Source organism: Alexandromys fortis, unplaced genomic scaffold (assembly GCF_014885135.2).
Source record: "Alexandromys fortis isolate MF-2015 unplaced genomic scaffold, M_Fortis_MF-2015_v1.1 scaffold_5, whole genome shotgun sequence".
NCBI classification, from domain to species: Eukaryota; Metazoa; Chordata; class Mammalia; order Rodentia; family Cricetidae; genus Alexandromys; species Alexandromys fortis.
In genome coordinates this window covers 26,732,886-26,754,323 of record NW_026067924.1, presented here as the reverse complement: position 1 = coordinate 26,754,323, position 21,438 = coordinate 26,732,886, and the positions used below count along the sequence as shown (strand labels likewise).

The following is a 21,438-nucleotide window of genomic DNA, read 5'->3' as shown; positions in this document are numbered from 1 at the left end:
TACAGTTTGCTTAGTATCCAGACATGGGGATTATGGTGTAGATTTTAAATTTAATTAGGGAATAAGGATAGAGTCTTGTGCAGTGAAAAACATCGATCCTGTGGTCCTTGCCCTCCTCCCTCCTGTCATATTCTCTCTGAGACACAGTGCGAGTCTAGCTGTTGTCCTGAACAGAAGGACACGGCAGGAGGAGCTCTGTGGATTCCTGACAGTCCAGGAAAGCAGGGCGAGTGCTGGCTGTCTCACAGAACCATCTTTGTTCTCACACCTGCCTCAGGATTAGGTAACATGGTTAAGGTTTGTGTTTGAAATGCATAAGTTTATAATGCATACAGTCATTTTTCTCCAGCTTTGCTCTACGGATTCCAAGAAAGTTGGTTTGGATTCATTAATTTAATGAGGTCGGACACAAAAAATTAACCTTGTGTAGTAAAATTCCTTGAAAATGAGAGGTCCCAGTTAGAAAGGTCTGTAGGTTTGCGTAAGAGATTTGGATGTAATGAAGTAAAAGAGTAGGATGCATAGAAGATAATGGTCAGAGTGCAGAAATCAAGGGATTAGCTTTGGAAGAGTTCATGTCCAGGATGTGGCTGTGGACCAAATCAGAGAACAAGTGGAGGGTCTCAGGATCAGCTGGAGATAATATTGTTTATTGGCAGGCAAGCAGTGGCAGTATAGAGAAGCGGGAACACTTGTTCAGACTTGAAAATGTGGGTCTTGAAATATGAGGATAAATGTGAAAAAACGAGTATGTCCAGGAGCTGCTACTGCAAAAGCAGATACAGTCAGAAAGAGGCTTTAAACCTAGAGCAAAGACTGAAGAGTATTGTGTTGTCACTTAACCTGGTTTCATGTTCATGTAAACTTACAAGAAGGGTCAAAGAAAGGAAGCTCTGAGGATAGCGTATGTGTGCAAAAGCAGCCAGGTCTCTGCAAATCAACTTTTATTTCTGAGTAGAGCAGATAACTGGGGCACAGGTAGTAAGTTGCCCTTATGAGAGAGAGTCCCTATAGACACATGGACTTCTACCTGGACCTTGTAGGAAGTAATCTAGATCGTTTGAGTTAAGAAGTGAGAACATACTCCATTTTTTTAAAGGTAGCTCTTTATCTGTGTGCAGGACAGGCAGAGTTAGAAAGGAGTTCTCAATGAGACCAATATCACTCCCCTCCCCCCGGGTCTAGAACCCCTGTAGTAAAAAAAATGTTTGGTATATCAATACTAAAATTCAAAATTATGTCTATCTCCAAAATTTTGAAATGGCCAGAGGAAAATACATGGAGACATAAGGAAAAACTGTCTAAGTCGGACTCCAGTGACTCAGACAGAACACAACAGAAAGAGTAGACAAACAGGGTTTTTTCACATTTAAAAGCAAAGAAGCAATTCCCCATGGTAAAGACAGTCTGTACTGGGACCCAACAAAGGCTTAATTCCCAGATACATGAAGAACTAAAAAATTAAACACCAGAAGAACAAATAAGTAATTGGCAAATTACTTGCACAAGCCAAGCAGGCAGCACAAGTTTGAGCCTCTAAATACATGCCATTTAGAAGAAGATACCTGGCATTACAAAGACCTCTGACCTTCATGTGTGTGCTGTGGCACATAAACCCCCAAGTATAGATATGTCTTTCACAATAGTACACATAGTATATATATGGTCATGCGCTATATTTCTTTATATATATTCATATATACATATATATATGAATGAAAGATTGCTCAACTTTCTTAGCCATGAAATAAATGCAATTAAAAACTACATTGAGACTCTATCATGAAGGAGATAATGGCATGCTGATCTACTGGTGAAGATGCTGGGAAAAAGGATTCCTCGTACACAGTTGCTAAGAATGTAAATTACTGTAGCCACTGTGGAAATCAGTATGTAGATTCTGCAAAGAAAAAAAGTTGAACTGTCATAGAATCTAGTTATATCACCGGTGGCATACATCCAGTGGAATAAAAATCTACAGACAAAGATAGCTGCAAATTTATCTTTGTTGTGGCCCTGTGCACAGGGCTTGGGAATCAATGAGTGAGTAGGTAAAGGGTATGGATATGGATATACACACACACAATGGAATATTATTCAGAATATAAATAGAAAGAATAAAACACATTATTTGCAAGAAAATGGATTGATCATCACATTAAGCAAAATAACATTCAGACAAATACCATGTGTTTTCTCTCATACATTTGGGCTATAAAGGTCTATATTTCTTTAAAGATGCGAATATAGAAGCAATTCTATTCTAGAGGGAGAGACCAGCATGGAAAAGGAGGGGAAGAAGAGGTGAAGGAGGCCAAGGCAGATCTGATTGAGTACCAGTGTACATGGATGGGAACGCACAGCTATGCAGGCTGATAGAAGGGAAGATGTGCCTGTCACTGTAGAGTGAGTTCTGGTGAAAAGGAAAGATGCTTTTCCCGTAGTATGCTTTGTATGAACATGGACCTTGGCCGTGGTGTTCCCTTTCCCAGGAGCATCAGAAGATATCTGGAGAGGAACTCTGTCCGTCTGCTAGCCTCCTCCTGCTAGTGTTCTTCCCCAGGTGACGCTGCAGTGGGTCACGCTGTCACCCCCTGTCATACTGTCTAGATGCCTCTCTTGGGGTCCTCAGTCAGCCACTGTTGTTTTACTTAGGCCTTCTTATCCAGGCCCTTTTCTGAGATAGGTATTGTGTAAAATTCCAAATTTAAACTAATCTTTTGGTTTTGCCAGTTGTGTTTTTGTTTTTTTGAGTCAGGTTCTCTGTATATCCTTGGCTATCTTGGAACTCCTGTGTAGATCAGGCTGGTCTTGAGCTCAGAGATCTACCTGCCTCTGCTGAGATTAAAGGTGTGGGCAACCATCACCTGCCTGGTTTTACCAGATTTAAAGTCTCCAAAACTTTGGTCTGGATTAAGTGGCTTTTCTAGTGTGTTGTATTTTTTCCCTTTAACTTTTAAGTTAGCCAACAAAGTGTAATGGGTTTATTACTGCATTTTGGGGCCTGTGTATTATTATACTTTGTTATCATTAATCTCTCTTCTCTACTGTCCCTCCCAATACCACTTTCTCCTCTCCGGCTGGTTTCCTTCCTTACCTCAGACCATCTCACCTGCTCTGTGTTGGCATGTTAAGTCTCTTTTCTCTCTTAAAGCCCTTCCTCCCCTCATGAGCTGCCTTCTAGTTTCATGTCTCTGCCCCGCACCTACCTACTGTCCCGATCCCCAAATCTAGGTTTCAGATATTAAAGGAAGCACGGTTTCTGTCTTAAGTTTGGCTTGCTTCACTTATAGGATAGTTGTGTTTCCTGACTGTTATAGTAAAGCAGCAGTAAACATAGATATGTAATATCCAAGAGTGATACAGCTGTGTCATGCGGTATTCTAAGTTTATTGAGAGCCCTCCATTCTGATTTCCATCTGTATTCCCACTAACAGTCAGTTAGAGCTCCCTACTTCCCGTCCTTACTGGCATTTGTCTTTGTTCATATCTTGGTGGTAACCCTTCTGGCCAGGGTAAGAATCTGTTTTTGCATTTCCCTGGTAGCTTAGGCTGCTGGGTGTTTTTAAGTATTTACTGGCTATCTGTGTTTCTTCTCAGAACTGAGAGTTCAGTTCATTAGTCCATTTATTAGCTGGATGATTTGGGGTTTGGTGTTTAATTTTAGATTTCTTCAAAGATGTTAATCCCCTGTCTGTTGTGTAACTGGGAAATATTTTTTTAAGCACTGTAATTTTCATGGACTGTGGAGTTTTATTAGGGAGTGGATCTTCCTTGACAACTGTAAAATGTTTTCTTTTGTTACTTAAATTTTGTAATCAGGGAATGATGCTCTAGCTCCAATGCCCATTTTAAATAGAGCTTCTGCTTTCCAGTTAGTGCTGAAGAGAACTGCGTGGGTCTCCCACCCTTTTGTCTTCACATGTTCTCAGCTATGTAGGAACCTGTGCTTATTTCTTTCACGTTAGTGAACATTCATAGAGACTCGGAGGCCCCAAACAACTAAGTGTCTTGGAAATAATGTCAGTTACTTGGAGAATATTTGAAACCACATGCCCCCAGAAGCCAAAAAGTTAGTGCTCTCACCCTTCCATCTTGTAATTTTGTAATTACTATTGTTATGATTATTCTAAGCCCATGTGCAACAGCAAGAGTGTGGAGTTGGTCTCTCCTTCACCTTTAAAGTGTGTGTGTGTGTGTGTGTGTGCTCCATGCATGCATGTCCAGCTACATACATGCCAGGACAGGTGAACTCTAGAGGACAGAGGACAACTCTCAGGAGGGATCCCTCTGGCATCCAAGTGTTAAAGTCACGTGGTGATACCTGTGTATGCACTGGGGCCACTGAGCCCTTCACACTGAGTTTTACCCTATTTTTATGTTTCAAGATTTTAAAAACTGTTGCATGGTACTTAAAATCCTATACTTAAGCTTTTAAACTTTTAAGGTCATTATGGCCTGTTATTTTTCTTGTGAACTTTATATTATTATATTTATATGTTCTGTGCCACTTTAATTACTTGGGGAAAAAATTTTATAGTCTAAAAATAGGATGCTGTTTACAGCAAGTCTTGCACGAAAGTAAACCCTAACGAGAGAGAGCGGGAGAGAAAAGAAATCCCCGCCAAAGGCTGTGGGAGTGATATCTGCATGGTTAGGAGCAATAAGTATGTGAGAACTTCTAACGTTGAGCTCTTTGAATTGTGTTAAGGTTATTCAGAATAAAGGATCATCATGTCTTGCCAGGCTGGTGGTAGTAGCCCTAGTTAACTTAGTTTAAGCATCATCAGTAATGCCTGTATTCAGGACTTCCATGTGAGTTTGGGCAAGGTTCTGTCCTATGGTGTTCTCATTTGATTACTGTAAGGATTACCTAAGGAGATAGGGAGAAAATATTTAGCACTAGCTCTGGCTTGAATGCTCACTAGGCGTTGCATTTTGTAATAATCTTGTTTTTCCTTACCCTGTAGTTATTTTTAAGCATAACATGGATTTAACACCTCTGGCAAGAGGAAGACATGATCTGGTTTACCCAAGATACAATTGTAAATCCAATTGAAGTGTCTCGTGTCTCATGTTTTTACATGCCTGTTTTTTGTTAATGAATTCAGGTAACTCCATTTCCAAGTACTGGATTTATAAATGGGTTTACATCTCCGACCTTCAAACCTGCAGCGTCTCCTCTGACATCACTCAGACAATATCCTCCTAGAAGCAGGCAAGTTCCCAGATGTTTCCGATGCTCGCGAGCTTCATTTTCACTGTTCCGGGTTATTTGTAATGAGGGACAACAGAGATGAAATTTCCTGAAGCTTAAAACTGTAATCATATAAATTATATAATATATAATTGTATAGAAAGACTCAACCCCAAAGCTGGCTGCTAGTAATAAGGAGCAGATTCTGGCTTGGAGGGCAACATTTACCATGTGTTTACTAAGTAGGAAGCAGATCTTAACATACATATTTCACATTAGCATGCTCATTCTATACTCCTTGATTGCTTTATAACTCAGCATATACAAACATCTCATTTGCAGGAATCCTAGTAAGTCTCATCTGCGTCATGCGATTCCTAGTACAGAGAGAGGGCCTGGGCTGCTAGAAAGTCCTTCAATATTTAACTTCACTGCAGATCGATTAATTAATGGTGTCCGGAGTCCACAGACGAGGCAAGCAGGGCAAACTAGAACACGAATACAAAACTCTTCAGCTTATGCCAAGAGAGAGATTGGAACTGGGCGTGTGGAGCCAAGTAGTCTTGAATCCTCTCCTGGGTTAGGGAGAGGAAGGTAAGTCACTCGCATATTTTGTCAAGCAGATATTATGTACCTATCATGAACTACTAATATTTCACATTTTAATTTAGATATTTTATAATCATATCCTAATACACTTCAGAAAATTAAATAGAAGGCTGTAAACATCAAAGGCTTCTCAGTTCCTCAGGGTAGTGGGTTTTAGAGCAGAGACTTCAGTGTTTTGTTTTGTCTTAAAAGCATAACATTTTCTTTCCTAACACTGCAGCTGGCATGTGGGGCTGTACAGTGTCTAACCTCTGCTCGTCCTGCCTGCGGTCTCACCTTGGCTGTTAGCCCTGGCTGTAACAGAGGGAGCCTCCACGTTGTGTCCCACAGATTCCTAGCCTTGCTCTCTTTACAGCTGGTAGTGAGAAGGGCTAAGCTTGTAGCTCACCATAGAGTGCTTACCCAGCATAAACAAGGTCTTAGTTCAATGCCTAGTGCTCCACAAAAATAAAAGTAAAATAGGACTGCTGAGGTGGCAGTGGGATATAGTCAGCAGATGCAAGAGTTTGGTAGCCAGGCAAACCAGCATTTAAATTTCATTTTTACTAAATGTACACATAAACAGAGCTGCTGTTGTGAAGCAGTGCCTTTGGTCACATCATTTCCATCCTTGGGCAGATAGTTCCTTGGTGCTTCTTGTTAGCTAGGGCTCTTTCCATGTGCTGTGAATGTGAACTACTGTGCTTCCACTTCCTTTTCCCTGGGACCTCCAGTGCAATTCCTTCTTTCTTGCTTGCTGTCTTGTCTTCTGCCATTCCTCCAAAGAGGTGAGATTAGAAAAGACACAGGTGGGACTCAGAGTTTGCACCCTACCCAGTGTGGACTAGGCCAGCTGCTCATGCGGTAAAGCCTGTCAGGATTGCCCTCTGACAGGTGCTGGCCAAGAACCTCAGCCTATCTAGGTTTGGGTCTAGGCTACCACATTAAAGCAGGGGTCACGCAAAGTTTTTTGTTTTAGTGTGCTAAGTGACTTGGGGTGCTAACGGTTGGGATGGGTGTGCAAGGCCCAAGAATAAGACACTAGTGCCTTTTTTCTTTGCTTTACAAAGCATACACTGCTGTTTATTTTACTCACAGAATTTGTATATTGGGAGCCAAACCTCTCACTCCCTGCTGTTGCCCAATCACCCAGCTATAGTCTCAGCCTCTTGTTGTCCATACACACCACTGACACGGGGCAGCAGTAGATCTATCTCAAGAAACTGTCTTTTCACTTGTGTACGAAACAGCCCCTCAGCCATTGAAGGTCACAGTGAGAAAGCTGTTGAGGCTCACTGAAGCCCAAAATGTTGCTGTCTTGACCTCTTCCCGTTGATCACAGGCATTTTAACAGCACCTGAAGTGGTAGGTACCTTCATTTTGAGAACAGTGTCTGCCATTGAACTGGAGCTCACCGTTAGGCCAGGCTGGTTGACTCCAGCGCTCCCCTTTCCTGAGTACCGCAGCGCCAGTGCTGTAAGCATGTCTACTTGGCATTTTCATTTTGAGAGTCTGGATGTTTGGATGATGCTTGTGTCAAGGCCAGAGACAATGCCAGCCGTCTTTTTCTCCCTACCTTGTTTTTTGAAGCAGGGTCTTTTGAGCCTGGAGTTGATAATTTGGCAGAGTTTGGTGGCCTGTGAAGTTCCAGGATCTATACCTGTTCCCCGTGTGGACTGGAGTTAGAGATGCAGCCGCCGCACTTGGCTTTTGTGTGTTCTAGAGAGCCAAACTCAGGTCCTCATGCGTTCATTACAGGCAGTTTAGAAAGTGAACATCTCCTTAGTCCCAGTGCTGGCTTTTAAAAATGTGGGTCCTGAGGCTCAAACTCAAGTTTTCAGGCTTGGGCAATAAACGTTTTATGACTATCTCCCTAGCTCCTATGTAATGTATTTCTTAAACAGTAAGACGTAGAAGTTGAAATTATTTTTTGACCCATGACTACAGAACGCATATTGTGTTACTTTTTTTTTTTAAAGTGCAGTCTTTTTTTTTTTTTAAATATTTATTTATTATGTATACAATGTTCTGTCTGAGTGTATGCCTGCAGGCCAGAAGAGGGCACCAGACCTCATTACAGATGGTTGTGAGCCACCATGTGGTTGCTGGGAATTGAACTCAGGACTTTTGGAAGAGCAGGCAATGCTCTTAACCGCTGAGCCATCTCTCCAGCCCCCTTGTGTTACTTTTTGTGAACATTAATATTAATCTTGTTGTGGAACTCGTGAGTGGCCAGATGCATTAGTAGCAAATAATAGTAATCTGAAAGGAATCTTTTACTTTCTTTGAGTAACACATTTTCAATACTTTCTTAAAATATTCAGTCACCATGTTGTAATAGTCACTAGCTACATTAGTCCCTGGTAGAGCATCAGCCAGTCCATTGATGCTTCAATCCTAGGCATTGACTTCCCTGCGGCCCTAAATCGTTTCTTCTTTCAATGGGAAACTATTGACTTAGGTAGATCACTCTTATGAGTGATGGCTGCTGGGTCTCCTGGTTACCTCACGGCAGCCTCTGCCTCAGTGCCTGCTACTTCACTTGTGCTCAGGTGTAACGAAGGTGCTTCTTTCCTGCATGTCATATACCATCCTCTGTCAGCATCTACAGCTTCCTTGCCTCTCGCAACCCTCGCAGCATTAAAAAGAGGGAACCTGCTATCCATTGGACCCGGTCTCAGAGAATACTGTGGCTGGTTTGATCTTGAGTGAGGGTCACTGGACCATCCTCTCCACCAGCAGGAAGCTCAGCTGGCTCTCTTGTCGTTCATGTGTTCACTGGCTGATGGTGTGGTGGGTTCAGCTTCTCTGCTCTGACATGTCTTCTCCACTCAGCTTAGTCATTTCTAGATTTTAAAGAGAAAGGCGTATGACTCTTCTTTTCACTTAGACACCTGTAAGCCACTGTATAATTCATTTCAGTATTGTGGAAATGTTTGCTTGACTGGGGCGCCCACTTGTAAAAGCTAGTAACCCTGAATGACATCAGTAGAAAAGGAGGGAGAGCATCTCTTTGCTTTTAATGCAGTTTAATGCTACAACAGATCATCCGCTGTGAGCAGCAGTCCTTTGGCTGTCTTCACTCTGCAGTCGAGGGAGGGGCACTGATAGCGTGTTCCAGGACGTCTTATCACCATATAGGATTGCTGCACCGTAGGCTCCTAGTGGTCTGTCGAGTGCTATCGGGACAGTCATGCATTCTGTGGGCTCCACTGACAGGGAGACACTGTTGTCAGATGGTGTTGGTACTGATGGACAGACACCTGGAGTGGAGCCTGCTTGTTGTCTTAAGACAGTGCCTGCGCCATACCAGACAAGTTCATCTCTCACCCATGTGCCCAGAGGCCTGGTCATTATGGGACTGAGGGGCCTGTTCCACAAGGTTGAAGGTCGCTGCTCATGCCTGCCTTTATGGCCTGATACCTCCTCTGTGCTCAGGGGTTTAACCCCACTAGGCTAGCTCAGCAGAAGGAGAGTCAATTTTCTACTAGAGACAATCTGGCTCCCCTCCAGATTCAAAAAGGATATTGTATCCTAGAGCCTCCCTCAAACCTCTTCTTCTAATTAATAGGAACACTTTAAGCCAAAGCATTTTCTTAAATTTTCTACAAATAAAGTAATTAATAATGTTCAAATTCATTTCAAGTTTATATAATGCATAGCTTTTGGGGAGTCTCCAGTTAAAATGATAGAAAGGATAAACAAAAATGAAATTGCATGTTGAGATTCATGTATGGCTTATTAGACCACATAGACCTGTCCAGGGTGTTGTAAACACTGATTCTGTGCTCACTGTAGTTAGTGCTGCAGGGCGCAGCGCCCCCAGCCTTGCTGCCCTGGGTCTGGCTGCTGTTGATAAGGAAGGCAAGACCGGGTTTAGGGACCTCTCAGGGTTTAGAGATTCTTATGTGACTTTTGCAGTAAGGGATAATCATAGTTTTTGACTCATATTTTAAATTGCTCACCTATAATTTGATGTCAGATTTTGTACATATATCTTATCATTCCAGCTGAAGGGACATCTAAACATTCGAATCTTAAAAATTCTAAGTAGCCAGTAGATAAGTTTTAGAGTAATTATTTTTTATTATCTGTCTGAATATCTAACTTAATGATGTACTCTCAACATTTGAATTTTTGTTGTTGATACTTTTGTTTAAGACACATCTTGTTAAATGATCTAATGCAGGCTGACCATACGCTTGTCATCTCTCTGCCTCAGCTGATGGGCCTGGGTCTTGATTGTCCTTTTAAAGCTGACTTTTAGAATCAATTTATTCATGAAAGATTAAAAATATTAAAGACTGACTGAATTGGTGCATACTGTTTTGAATATGTGAACAAACATAAGCTTGGCAAATTTTCTAAGTAAGGGGAAAAATAATGGTCTTTTTGCTTTCTACTCCTAGGAAAAATTCCTTTGGTTATCGGAAGAAAAGAGAAGAGAAGTTTACAGTGAGTACATAAAGTTGTGTGTGTGTGTGTGTGTGTGTGTGTGTGTGTGTGTGTGCACTCATGTGAACCCATACACTTAGATAACATAAGAGCCAGGAGACTTCAGGTGTCTCACCAGCCTGCAGCTTATCGTCTCTTAGAGCACTGAAGCCCACTGTTCAGGTAGACTGGCTGCCAGTGAGTTCCTTTGATCATCCTGTCTCTACCCATCAGTGCTGGGGTTCCAGACACATTGCCGTGTTTATTTTTTTACTTGAGTGTTAGGAATTTGAACTTGGGTCCTTTTGTTCACAAAGCAAGCAACCTTGTTCACTGAACCGTCTCTAGCTCCGAATGCTCATTTTTACAAGACATTTAAATCTAATAATCAAGCATGAGAGTTAATTCAGTGAATTAAGACTAAGATAGGAGGAGGAACATTGCACAAAACTTTAATAGCCTAAATTTCAAGTTAGGTGAACCTAGAAATGACTCGTGCAACATTGATAGACGTTTCACACAGATGAGAGCTGGAAGATCCTTTGCTGTGTTCGGTGCTGCCCTTGTCTCCACACTGTGTGACTTTCTGGTGTGTCCTTGTGTTGCAGAGCAGTCAGACTCAGTCTCCAACACCACCAAAGCCTCCATCACCGAGCTTCGAACTGGGTCTGTCCAACTTCCCCCCGTTACCTGGAGCTGCAGGCAATTTGAAGGCAGAGGACTTGTTTGAAAACAGGCTTTCCAGCTTGATTATAGGATCTCCTAAAGAAAGAGTAAGCTATGTGTTACAGCCATAACGTGTGTCGATGTTTTCTGAGCATTGACTTTGTGCAGGGACCTGGCTCAGGTTCTTCACACACATTAAAAGGAGAAAATAGTTGAGGGAGGTGTGAGGTTTGGGTGGTTTGCATTGGTCACGTGTTGGAGCCGGGGTCAAGCCGTCCTTCTCATGCCATCTGCTGAGGCTACTGTGGACCTGTGCTGTACAGATGCTTAGATCAATTTTTGTTGTTGACATTTAAAGCTCTTTTGTGTCACAAAACACAGAATGAGACACAAGAATCTGAATTACACCAGAAATAAGACAGCTTTTTTGGAAATCTACATAGTGTAAGTAGCAAGAAGCTTAGAGTCACTTTGTTGTGGTCTGGTGATTTCAGGCAAAATCTAGGCTACCACAAGGTTGTTCACTGTGGTAGTCATCACTGCTAGTCTTAGCTGAACTACTAAAGTTCAGAGAAATTCCTTTCCAGGGTTCCTGCAATACACTTAGTTAGCTACACAGGTTGGAAGTGGGATTTGTTCCCCTGCCAGCATCAGTATTTAAAGACTATGGGACATGGCAGAGAAATGACTTTCTGCCTAGTTACTAAAGTGTGACTAAGTGCTGGGGTAAGGGTGGTCTTGTAGAGTAGTCCTGGTCCTGGTCCAGGTATTCCTTCTGCTACAGTTGTCAGCTGTGGCTGTACATCAGATCATACATCTGCTTTGAGGTGCCGGGGCACCACGCCACAATAGTTAGGGCGGATGACTTTGCTGCATCCAGTATCTTGAGACTAAGGTCAATTGCTGCTCTTTTAGCCATGGAAACTATGTTTTCTAAGATTCTTCTATATTATCTAGTAAGTGTCGCATGTTAGAATTGGGCTGTCTTAGAAATTACAGATCTTAATGTCCACATTAGTAATTTCCAATTGCCCTATAAAACAGAGAATTATTCATTCCAACAGTTACGAAGTCTCGTTTTCAAGTTATGGTCTTCTTCAATGATTGGTAAAAGGATCCTAGCAAGCCTCCCCAGCTTCACAGGCAGTCGCTGCTTTGAATGTACTGAGTTTCTGTGCTTTCTGAAAGGCTGTACTGGGTTGTGGCCGAGTTACACAGCCTACACTGCTGCCAGGGATGGTACTTCTGCAAGAATGTACCAGGACTTGGCATAGGATTGTGACTCTTTGGAAAGTGTGTCGTATATGTCTGTGTTTACGTAGAGGCAGAGTTGAACATATGTTGGATCTGAGCATGCTGTTACAAATAGGAAGTCATTGGCTGCCCTGTGTTTCAGTAAACTAGGTTCCTTTCATTTGAGCAGTTATAGAACCTCTAGTCCTCAACCCAGCAGAATCTCAGTCTCTGGTTAACTCCCCACCCCATCCCCAAACAGGGGTCTAAACTGTGCCATTCTCCCCGAGTCCACTTCCAGCTACTTTATTTCACCTTTGAACTGATATGCTTTGAAAAGAAAGGCAGTTAGTAAATTTTATCTTTTTATATTTAAACTTATAACCAATTATTTACTTCCTTAAAATTGCATACTGGGTTAATGGCATACGATGAGTAAACTTGTATGAATTATGGCTGTACTGAGAAAGTCGTTGATGGAACAATTTCTCATTCTCTCAGGTCTTAGCTTAGTGACCTTGCCTGTTAAGTTGGCTAAAGCAGGATTGTACACCTGCTTCCATGGGTGGTTTGTAGTTCAGGTGAGAGCTCCTGTGGGTATGTATCTTCAGCCTATCACCAGGCACTCAGATATCTGTGTCAGTTTTTGTTTTGTCCTAGTGACAAGAGTGAATCATAGTGTACTGTCTTGGTGATTTTGTCCCTGCTAGGGGGAGCCCTGACATGTCAGATGACTATGGTATGTTTGGAAACTGTGCACTTAAGAAGACAAGCTTACGGATAACTACCATACATTTGCTGAGAGCAAGAAGGCTGCTGCTGTCCAGCAGATAACAATCTCAAAATGTAGTTGTTATGTTGTTGGGGGCTTCTTCTCCTGTGTCTTTCTGCTGGGGCTTGGCAGTTTGTTGGTAGGATACCATTGGTTCTGTTGACTTAAAGGGTGAAGACACCATTCAGTATCAGTCAGTCAGGGGTTGGGAAGGAGGCTCTCCAGATGGGTTAGAGATCACCATGGTTTTAATGGTTAGACTCTTAACCCTTAGGCAAAGATCTGACAACTCGTAAACTGCTACTTAATGATTTTCAGAACCTCAGTGCAGATGCAAGCACAAATACTGTTCCTGTAGTGGTCCCCAGAGAGCCTTCCATGCCAGCGCCCTGTGCTGTGACAGCAGCGTTTGAACGTTCCCCTTCTCCAGTCCATTTACCTGAGTAAGTGTCCGTGTTCTACCTGCCTCTGCCGTGTACAGGTGGGGTGACCTGTTATTTACATGTGATTGTTAAACCAGCTGGCATTTTCACAGGGATCCCAAGGTGGCAGAAAAGCAGAGGGACTCCCACAGTGCGGACAGACTCCCTTCTACCCCTACTACAACCGCGTGCAAATCAGTGCAGGTTAATGGAGCAGCAACAGTAAGTTCTTCGCCTGCCTTGCCCAGCACTCTGGCATTCTGTGTATGTCCTGCCTCGGCCTATCTTTAGTCATCCTAATTTGATTGATTTTCATTTGTGTGTGCCTTCATTTCTCTGTACCACGTCACTGAGCCTTTCTGTGTCAGTGTGGGATCTCTCGGATAATAACTAGGCCCCAACTCTGTCCTGTGTGGTGTAGTAATAGGCGCGGCAGGGCTGCGTCCCCAGCACCCTGGCCGCCTGCTAGCTTATGCCCCAAAATAATTACACAGACACTGTATTCTTTTAAACACTGCTTGGCCCATTAACTCTAGCCCTTACGGGTTAATTCTCATATCTCGATCAACCCATCTCTAATAATCTGTAGCATCAGTCTTACCAGGAAAGATTCAGCATGTCTGATCTGGCAGCTTGCTTCATGGCCTCTGGCTCAGAGAGCAGAGCTATCGCGTCTGCCCAGGAGAGGGGAGATGGCGTCTCTGAGCTCACTTCCTCTTCCTCCCAGCATTCTGTTCTGTTTACTCCTCCCACCTATGTTTTAACCTATGAGACCAAGCAGTTTCTTTATTACTTAACCAATGACCTTCCTCCATCAGTGTGGAGTTCAATCATTTTCTGCATTTACTGTGTATGTCATATGTATGAAAAATAGTTAAGCAGAATGACTGAAAAGAACAACTTGGTGTCCTCTTGCCCTGTTTACATCCCAGTGTTTCTGCCACGTGTGGTGGCTCAGACCTCTAGTTCCAATGCTGGAGAGACAGAGCAGGACTGTGACTGCAAGTCTGATGCCCCTGGTTTACATCGCAAGGTGCAGCCAGCCTAGGGATACATAGTGAGTGAGGCCGCGAGTCCTCAGATCTAGTAGTCTCTGTCCTTGATGACCTAGCATCTTCTCAGCTTGGTGCTGAGGTAAGCCTTTAAGTTAAAATTGCATTAGGTTTGAAGGCACACACCTGTAATCCCAAGACTTGGGAGGCAGAAGCAGGAAGATGGAATTTCCACAAGCTCTGTGTAAGGGCCAGACCAGCTAGGGCTACCCAGTAAGACTGCATCTCAGAAGGTGGAAGCCAGGGGGATCAAGAGTTAAAGCCCATGTCACGTACTGTGGCTAGCCTGCACTCCATAAGATACTATTTCAATAAATGATTGAATAAGATTTACAGGACCACCTGTCACACCATCACAGCTCATTCCGTGTAAGCAGAGCACTTGCAGATGTCCCTTCTTGGGTCAAGGGAAGCAGGGTTTGTGCCTGTTTTCCCTCCTTTAGCCTCTTAGGCCACCATATTTCTCAAGAATGCCTAAAGGCGGCTGGAGAGATGGCTCAGAGGTTAAGAGCACTGATTGTTCTTCCAGAGGTCCTGAGTTCAATTCCCAGCAACCACATGGTGGCTCACAACCATCTGTAATGAGATCTGGTGTCCTCTTCTGGCCCACAGGCAGACGTGCAGACAGAACACTGTAAGCAAAATAAATAAATAAATTAAAAAAAAAAAAGAATGCCTAAAGGCTTCATGCTGGGGGTAGAGTTTGCTCACCATTTCCTTGCTGGGCCTTTGTGTCTGTTAGCCATTTTAGACGGCAGCTCTGTGTGTCTTGGTAGGGAAAGTGCACTGCAAGGAAAGGGAGTGATTTGTTTCATTTATCCAAAATGAAAAACCAAACTCTATCCAAAAAACATGATTAGCTTAGAAAAATGAATGTATGTTTTCAAAGTATTTTCTTTTAACAGAAATTTAGCTTTATAGAACCTAAACAAACAAATAAAAAGCCAAAATCTAACATAACTCAAGGAAATCCATTCATGGTTCAGACTCCTCTCCTCCAGGAGCCAGCACTGTTGTATTATTCCTCTTCAGTCACCTTCCCCCTTCAGAGTAGTTTCAGACTCTGCAGACTCCAGCCCCACACTGACACAGTCATCAAGTCCTAGAACTGGACTGATAGCTGTGTCTTAGCTAGGGTTTCTGTTGTTGTGAAGAAGACATCATGACCACAGCAACTCTGATAAAGGAAAACATTTAACTGGGTGGCTTACAGTTGAGTCTATTCTCACCGTGGCAGATCATGGCAGTGTGTAGGCAGACTGGTGCTGGAAAAGGAACTCAGAGCCCTACATGTTGATCTGAAGGTAACAGGAAGTGAACTGATCTAGGCGAAGCTTGAGCATAGAGATCTCAGAGCCCGTTCCCACAGTGACACACTTCCTCCAACAAGGCTAGACCGCCTACTAGTGCCACTCCCTGTGAACTTATGGGGGCCAATTACATTCAAACTACCACAATTTGCTTTATCATAGTGAGAATTCTTGATCCTCTACACTTGTTCACAGTGCTAGTGGCAAGAGTTTTGATGGTGGTCACTATCAAAGTGACATGACACTTTGATGGTGTCATGTCATGGACATGACAAAAGTAATGAATTTTGTGGACGTTTTAAAAGTGAAAATACCAATGAAGATGAAATTTTATACTAAAAACTAAAATTTGATTTTATGTTGCTCATCTCTGGAGGAACTACCATCCCTGCTATTTTGTACCCATAATCCCACATTTTATGTTTCCAGGAATTGCGGAAGCCCAGTTATGCAGAGATTTGTCAGAGAACGAGTAAAGAGCCTCCTTCTTCCCCATTACAACCCCCAAAAGAACAAAAGCCAAACACTGTCTCCTGTGGGAAGGAGGAGAAGAAGCTTGCTGAACCTGTGGAGAGATACAGAGAGCCCCCTACCCTCAAGTCCACTCCTGGGGCCCCCAAAGATCAGAGGAGGCAGCCTGGGCGCCGACCTTCGCCTCCAGCTGCTGGGAAGCGTCTGAACAGGGAACAGAACACTCCCCCAAAGTCTCCTCAGTGAAAGCTGGATGCTGGGAGGGTCTGGAAGAGCTGTATTCACCACAAACGAAGCTCTCCCACTCAGTACGGAATGAGCCGCTGGTTAGGAGCTTGCAGTGTCTGTGAGGCCCATGGGATGCCTGCAAGTTATTTTCCTTCTGTGAGTTGGATTTCCCCTCTTAAAAAAAGAATCTATTTTTCAGGATTTAATTATATAATATAAACCTTATTTTAGGTTGGTGCTTAACTGGAGGTGATGCAGAAGTCTGTTTTTCAGGATAGAAAATGTATTTATCCTAACAAATGGATATTTTTTATTAAGCCTCCACGTGGCTCTGAATGCAAGCTATATATGAGTTTTTCTAAATTAAGGGAACTACGCTACTTCATTTTTTTTTTTTTTTTAACAACCGGTCTGCAAGTGCAAATGGGTCCCCAACAGATGGATGAGGGCTGATGGCGCAAGCAGGGGCAGCCTTGGCCTCACAGAGCAAGGGACTGGCAATGTCAGGGCACTGACATACTGGCACAGGAGCTGTGTTTTCATCTAAACCGTTAGTTAACAGGAAATTCTAGCTTTAAAAAGATACATATGTATATATAGTTCTTTTTGGCCTAGTGAGCAGAATGAACCTGCAAAGAGCATCCTAGAAAGACCTGAACCTTTGAGTTTTGATGTCCTGCGAGCAAGTAACCAGCTTCTCACTCCAGTTCCAAGTGGCTATTATGTAAAATAAATTCAAAGCACATTGTGAATAGCACCTAGATGAAACTAGAATCTCTGTTGCCCACTGACATCATACCATGAAGTTGTACCATGATGTTTTGGTCCCTGTGAGCAGGCTGTCTGGCTCCCAGCCTCGAGTACCTGCTCTGTTGGTGTTCCCCCACATTCTTGCTGGAGAGTCATGTCTTAACCGGCTCTGTGTGGATGTCTTCCTGTACCTCTGCATCGGCACATGAATTTAGAAGTCTCTAGCCGTGAGAGAGTGGTGTTTGTGGTCTCCCCTCTGACTAGTGGAGGACAGAATCCTTGCTCTTTTGACCTCCAAGACGAGGGTCTTGTTGATTCTTTCTAAGAAGTGCTGCACTTGTGAAGAACAAGGGTGCAGTAAAGTTAGCGAGTTTATAATAAAGTTACAGATAAATTATTTTGTTTTAAAATGCCTAAAATTTTTCTTTAAGTATTCTAAGCAGCAGACATTAAAATATTTCCTGCTAAGTGTAACCATACAGCTTATTCCACAAAATGCTATTTAATAAGACTGAAGGTTGTTTTTTTTTCTTTTTTTTTTTTAAGGAAAAAAATGATTTCCATCCAATATTTAAAGACTTGAATTTTATTTAAACTTGAAAATGACTTTGCCTTAACTTTTGTATAAGACAGCTTAGAGCTCACGGAGACCGGCCCCTGGGTTGGTGGGAGTGGCTGTGCGGATCGATCTCCTGGTGGTGGTTTTGCTGAGTACGCATACTGTTGTACAAGAACTCCAGTGGTTTTTGTAACATACCTTACAGAGCTTCAACAAGTGATCTTTTTTCAGACTGTTGAAAAATCCTGTAAGTGCAAATAGTCGCTACTGTGTTAAGTCTGTGCACTTGGGAGTGTGCTCTGCCTGTACAGTGTAAATAATCAGAGCATATGAGAAAGGTACCCTACAAAGAAGAATCTGATAAAAATTATTGATATATTATAAATGTTACTGTTGAGCTGGATGTAGATAAACTAAATGTTGTGGTTTGAGTATTATTTTAATTTGTTAAGGTTTTTCTTTTCCCCTTATACTGGTGTGTTGAACTGATTTTGCCTCTTTGCTGCAAAAGGGAAATGGAAAGTCTTATTAAAAGCCTTTGGATGTCTTCATACTCTTAAAAGGTATGTACGTGCATACTGATCACATCTGATGTTTAAAGGTTTTGAAGGAGAGTATGGAGAGCAGAGACTGGCAGGATCTTCCGATGAAAGTAAAAAACAGAAGTGTACTAATTAAAATCATACTTTGCTAAGTGATTTATCCTGCCAGAGGCAAAGATGCCTGATGCATGTGACCATTTCCTTGAGAGCAACTGTCATTCAGTTACATAGGAGTATACGCAGTGCTCTTTCAGATGCCTGTGAAAGGAACATAGGATGAACTTCCTTGTAGATGTCAGATCACTGACAAAAGAAGAAGATGAAGAAGAAGAAACAACCAGCCTTTTGAACCCACACTAGCAGATACTGTCTATCTGGAAAGGCAAACTTGAGGCCCCAGGCCCTTCACATCACAGCTTTACTGGAAGAGGGGCCACCCGATCAGCTTCCCTTATCCCTGAGGGTGCTCTTGCAGAGGACCCCTGATTTTTAATGAGAAGTCCTTTCCCCAGGCTGAGCACTGCAGCAGGAAGCGTGAGTGGCAGAGCCAGCTGTGGGTGCTTGCTGTCTGCTGGCTGGAAGTGTAAGGCTCAGTGGCCGCATGCAAGGGCAGGGGTCATGTGCACGAGGTTGGGACACTATAATCACTGCTTAGCCAGTGACAGCCTGGCACCAGGAACTAAAGCCTTGCTCAGATGTGATTTTTTTTTTTTTAAATAGCACTCTTTTTCAGGAAGCAAAGGTGATATGCCAAATATCTGCGTATTGTCAAAGCAGAGGCTTCCTGATGGCTGAGGTTCTCCACTCAGAAAACAATGGAGTTACCACAATAGGAAACTGTCGGGTGCATGCAGACTCTTGCCATGTCACACACAGCAAGCGTGATACGTGCTTTTCATAATCTATTTTTTAAGTTTACTCATTCCTTTCAGTATCTCAAGGTGTAGAATCAGAGATACCAGTCACAATGACATTTTTAACTTGTAAAATTGTGTGATGATACTTAATTATCATATGGAAATATGGAATAGGAATCTGGCCCCATTTCACCAGACCTGGATTTCAAGTGATCCCTCTCTCAGTAGTCAGTGTCATGGTGTCTCTGTGGATCTTCCTGTCATTGCATCACTGGTTGCCACTGGTGGGTGGCAAAAATAAAAATTAAAATTAAAAAAAAAGGAAAAAAAAAGTCTTACATTGCTGTAATAGGGTTTCTGCAGTTGATATTGAAAAACTGGTTCAGTGTGTCACAGCAGGCGACTGATGGTGCATACATGTTGTTGTGTCCCCTTCAGTGAGCTGTAGTTGTGGGTTTGTGTGCTTTTGTAGCCTGTTATACGGAAAGCAACAGACAATCGAAGATTCCAGGAGCGCTAACAGCTGCGAGTCCCAGCGCGGGAGTGTAACGTGGAAGCTTGCTGAGGGTTTCTCTTTCTATTCTTCTTTTCATTAAGACTGGAATCAAGCTTACATGTAAACTATTGGTAATTTAAGTTTCCTTTTGTGTCATTCAGTGTAAAACTGTCTAATTTGAAAAATGTAGGTTATGAAAAATAAAAGATTTAGGCACTGTTCAATTTTTCTTTTGATTCTTTTAAATTAAAATTTTCTTCAAGAATACATTTTTTTTAAGATTTTTGTTTGTTTGTTTGTTTGCTTCACTCTATATTCCCATCACTCTGCGTAAAGATGATAAACAGGGGCCCAAATCTAGTTGAGGTTTTAAAGTCTTCCAGCACCTCACATAAGTTGGCCACCCACAGCATAAGATTGGCGTGTACAGCCTGTTGGTGCAAGGAGCAGAACCCAGGGAAAGCAACAAGTACTCCTAACTACTGAGTCATCTCTCTAGCCACTCCGGTGTGTCTTTGTTTGTTTCTTTTGAGACTGGCCTGAAACTAGCTGTGTAGACCAGGGTGGTCTGGAACTCAGAGCGCTGGGATTCAGTGTGCACCACCACACAGCTTCCAGGTTCTCAACTGCGAGTTATTTCCCCGGGTTTGTGATGTCCTTTATTCCCTCACATGACCACTTACCTGCACCTCAGTCCACCTAACCTCGCTCTTTCTGTTTCCGTGACACCATTCCTGCAGCGAGCTGCGAGGTGTCACACCTGATGGAGATGTATAATCAACTCCTGAGATGGCTAAGGCCTGACCTATGCTATGATCACGCAATGATTATCAGCTGCCTGCATGTGCGTGAACCTATAGGCAGTGCCCACCTGGCAATCCGGGATTGGCAGCCCATGCCTACTTAAGGGCTGGGAGGGGTTTGCCCAAAGAGAGAGGGGGAGAAAAAGAAAAGAGAGGGAGAAGAGAGAGAGGGGAAGAGAGGTACAATTGTTAAAAAAGGTCCTGGAATAAACTGCAGTGAGAAGAGCTCCGGTGGTCGTGTCTTCCTTGCGGGACGAGGTAGAGACGTGACACATTCCCTTTAATCGACCTATTCCTGAGAGTTTGTATTGGGCAGCTCACCCCATGTTCAGGTAGGTGCGTCCCCTGAAGGCAGTTTTCCGTCCACGAGAAGCTCCGTCCTACTTCCTGTTCTCCGAATGCTGTGTGTAACTGAGTAGGAAGGTACTCAGTACTTACCTTAGTGTGTGCTGATTGTGTGTACAGCCTGGCCTCAGGAATTTAGAAAGAGCTGGTGTGTGACTTAGTTTGCTGTGCCTTGTAACGAAGCTTTACCCTCGACAAAGCTCAGTAATTTGCGGGATTATCACAGCCCTGTGGACTGCCTGCTAGTCATGGCTGGGTGGTTCTGGTGACCTGCTGGCTCTGAACCAAACCTTGTGCATACACAGAGAAGTTTGAAATTAACTAGCTCATCCTCACTTTCTCCGTATCTTAAAGATCCTTTCTCTAACCGCTGGAGAAAACGGCAGATAGAAGTAGCACCCTAAGACTGAAAATGTTGTCTTTGTCCTAGATGGCCATGTGTCCATAAACGGGGCTAATTGAGTAGATGGATACTGGGAGGTGTCAAATATTTTCTACCCCTCTGCCATGCTAGAGGATTTAGTTTAGAAAATTATAACAGCCGGGTGGTGGTGGCGCACGCCTTTAATCCCAGGCAGAGGCAGGCGGATCTCTGAGTTCGAGGCCAGCCTGGTCTACAAGAGCTAGTTCCAGGACAGGAACCAAAAAGCTACGGAGAAACCCTGTCTCGAAAATCCAATATATATATATATATACACACATATACACACACA

The 21,438-nt window shown here is 43.0% G+C and overlaps 1 protein-coding gene across 2 annotated transcripts in view; it reads left to right on the top strand.

The window, feature by feature from the left end:
- The window catches only part of Larp4b (La ribonucleoprotein 4B), a 73,902-nt gene extending 54,058 nt beyond the window's left edge, over positions 1-19,844 (top strand). Inside the window, exons 12-18 of one of the 2 annotated variants that reach the window (XM_050142295.1) lie at positions 5,112-5,218; positions 5,540-5,791; positions 10,195-10,240; positions 10,828-10,992; positions 13,209-13,333; positions 13,426-13,534; positions 16,104-19,844. In XM_050142295.1, the coding sequence (XP_049998252.1) occupies positions 5,112-5,218; positions 5,540-5,791; positions 10,195-10,240; positions 10,828-10,992; positions 13,209-13,333; positions 13,426-13,534; positions 16,104-16,391 (1,092 nt within the window). In that variant the 3' untranslated portion in view covers positions 16,392-19,844. The remainder of the gene's footprint in view (positions 1-5,111; positions 5,219-5,539; positions 5,792-10,194; positions 10,241-10,827; positions 10,993-13,208; positions 13,334-13,425; positions 13,535-16,103) is intronic. The other variant, XM_050142296.1, reaches the window with a different exon arrangement.
- The last annotated feature ends 1,594 nt before the right edge of the window (positions 19,845-21,438 follow it).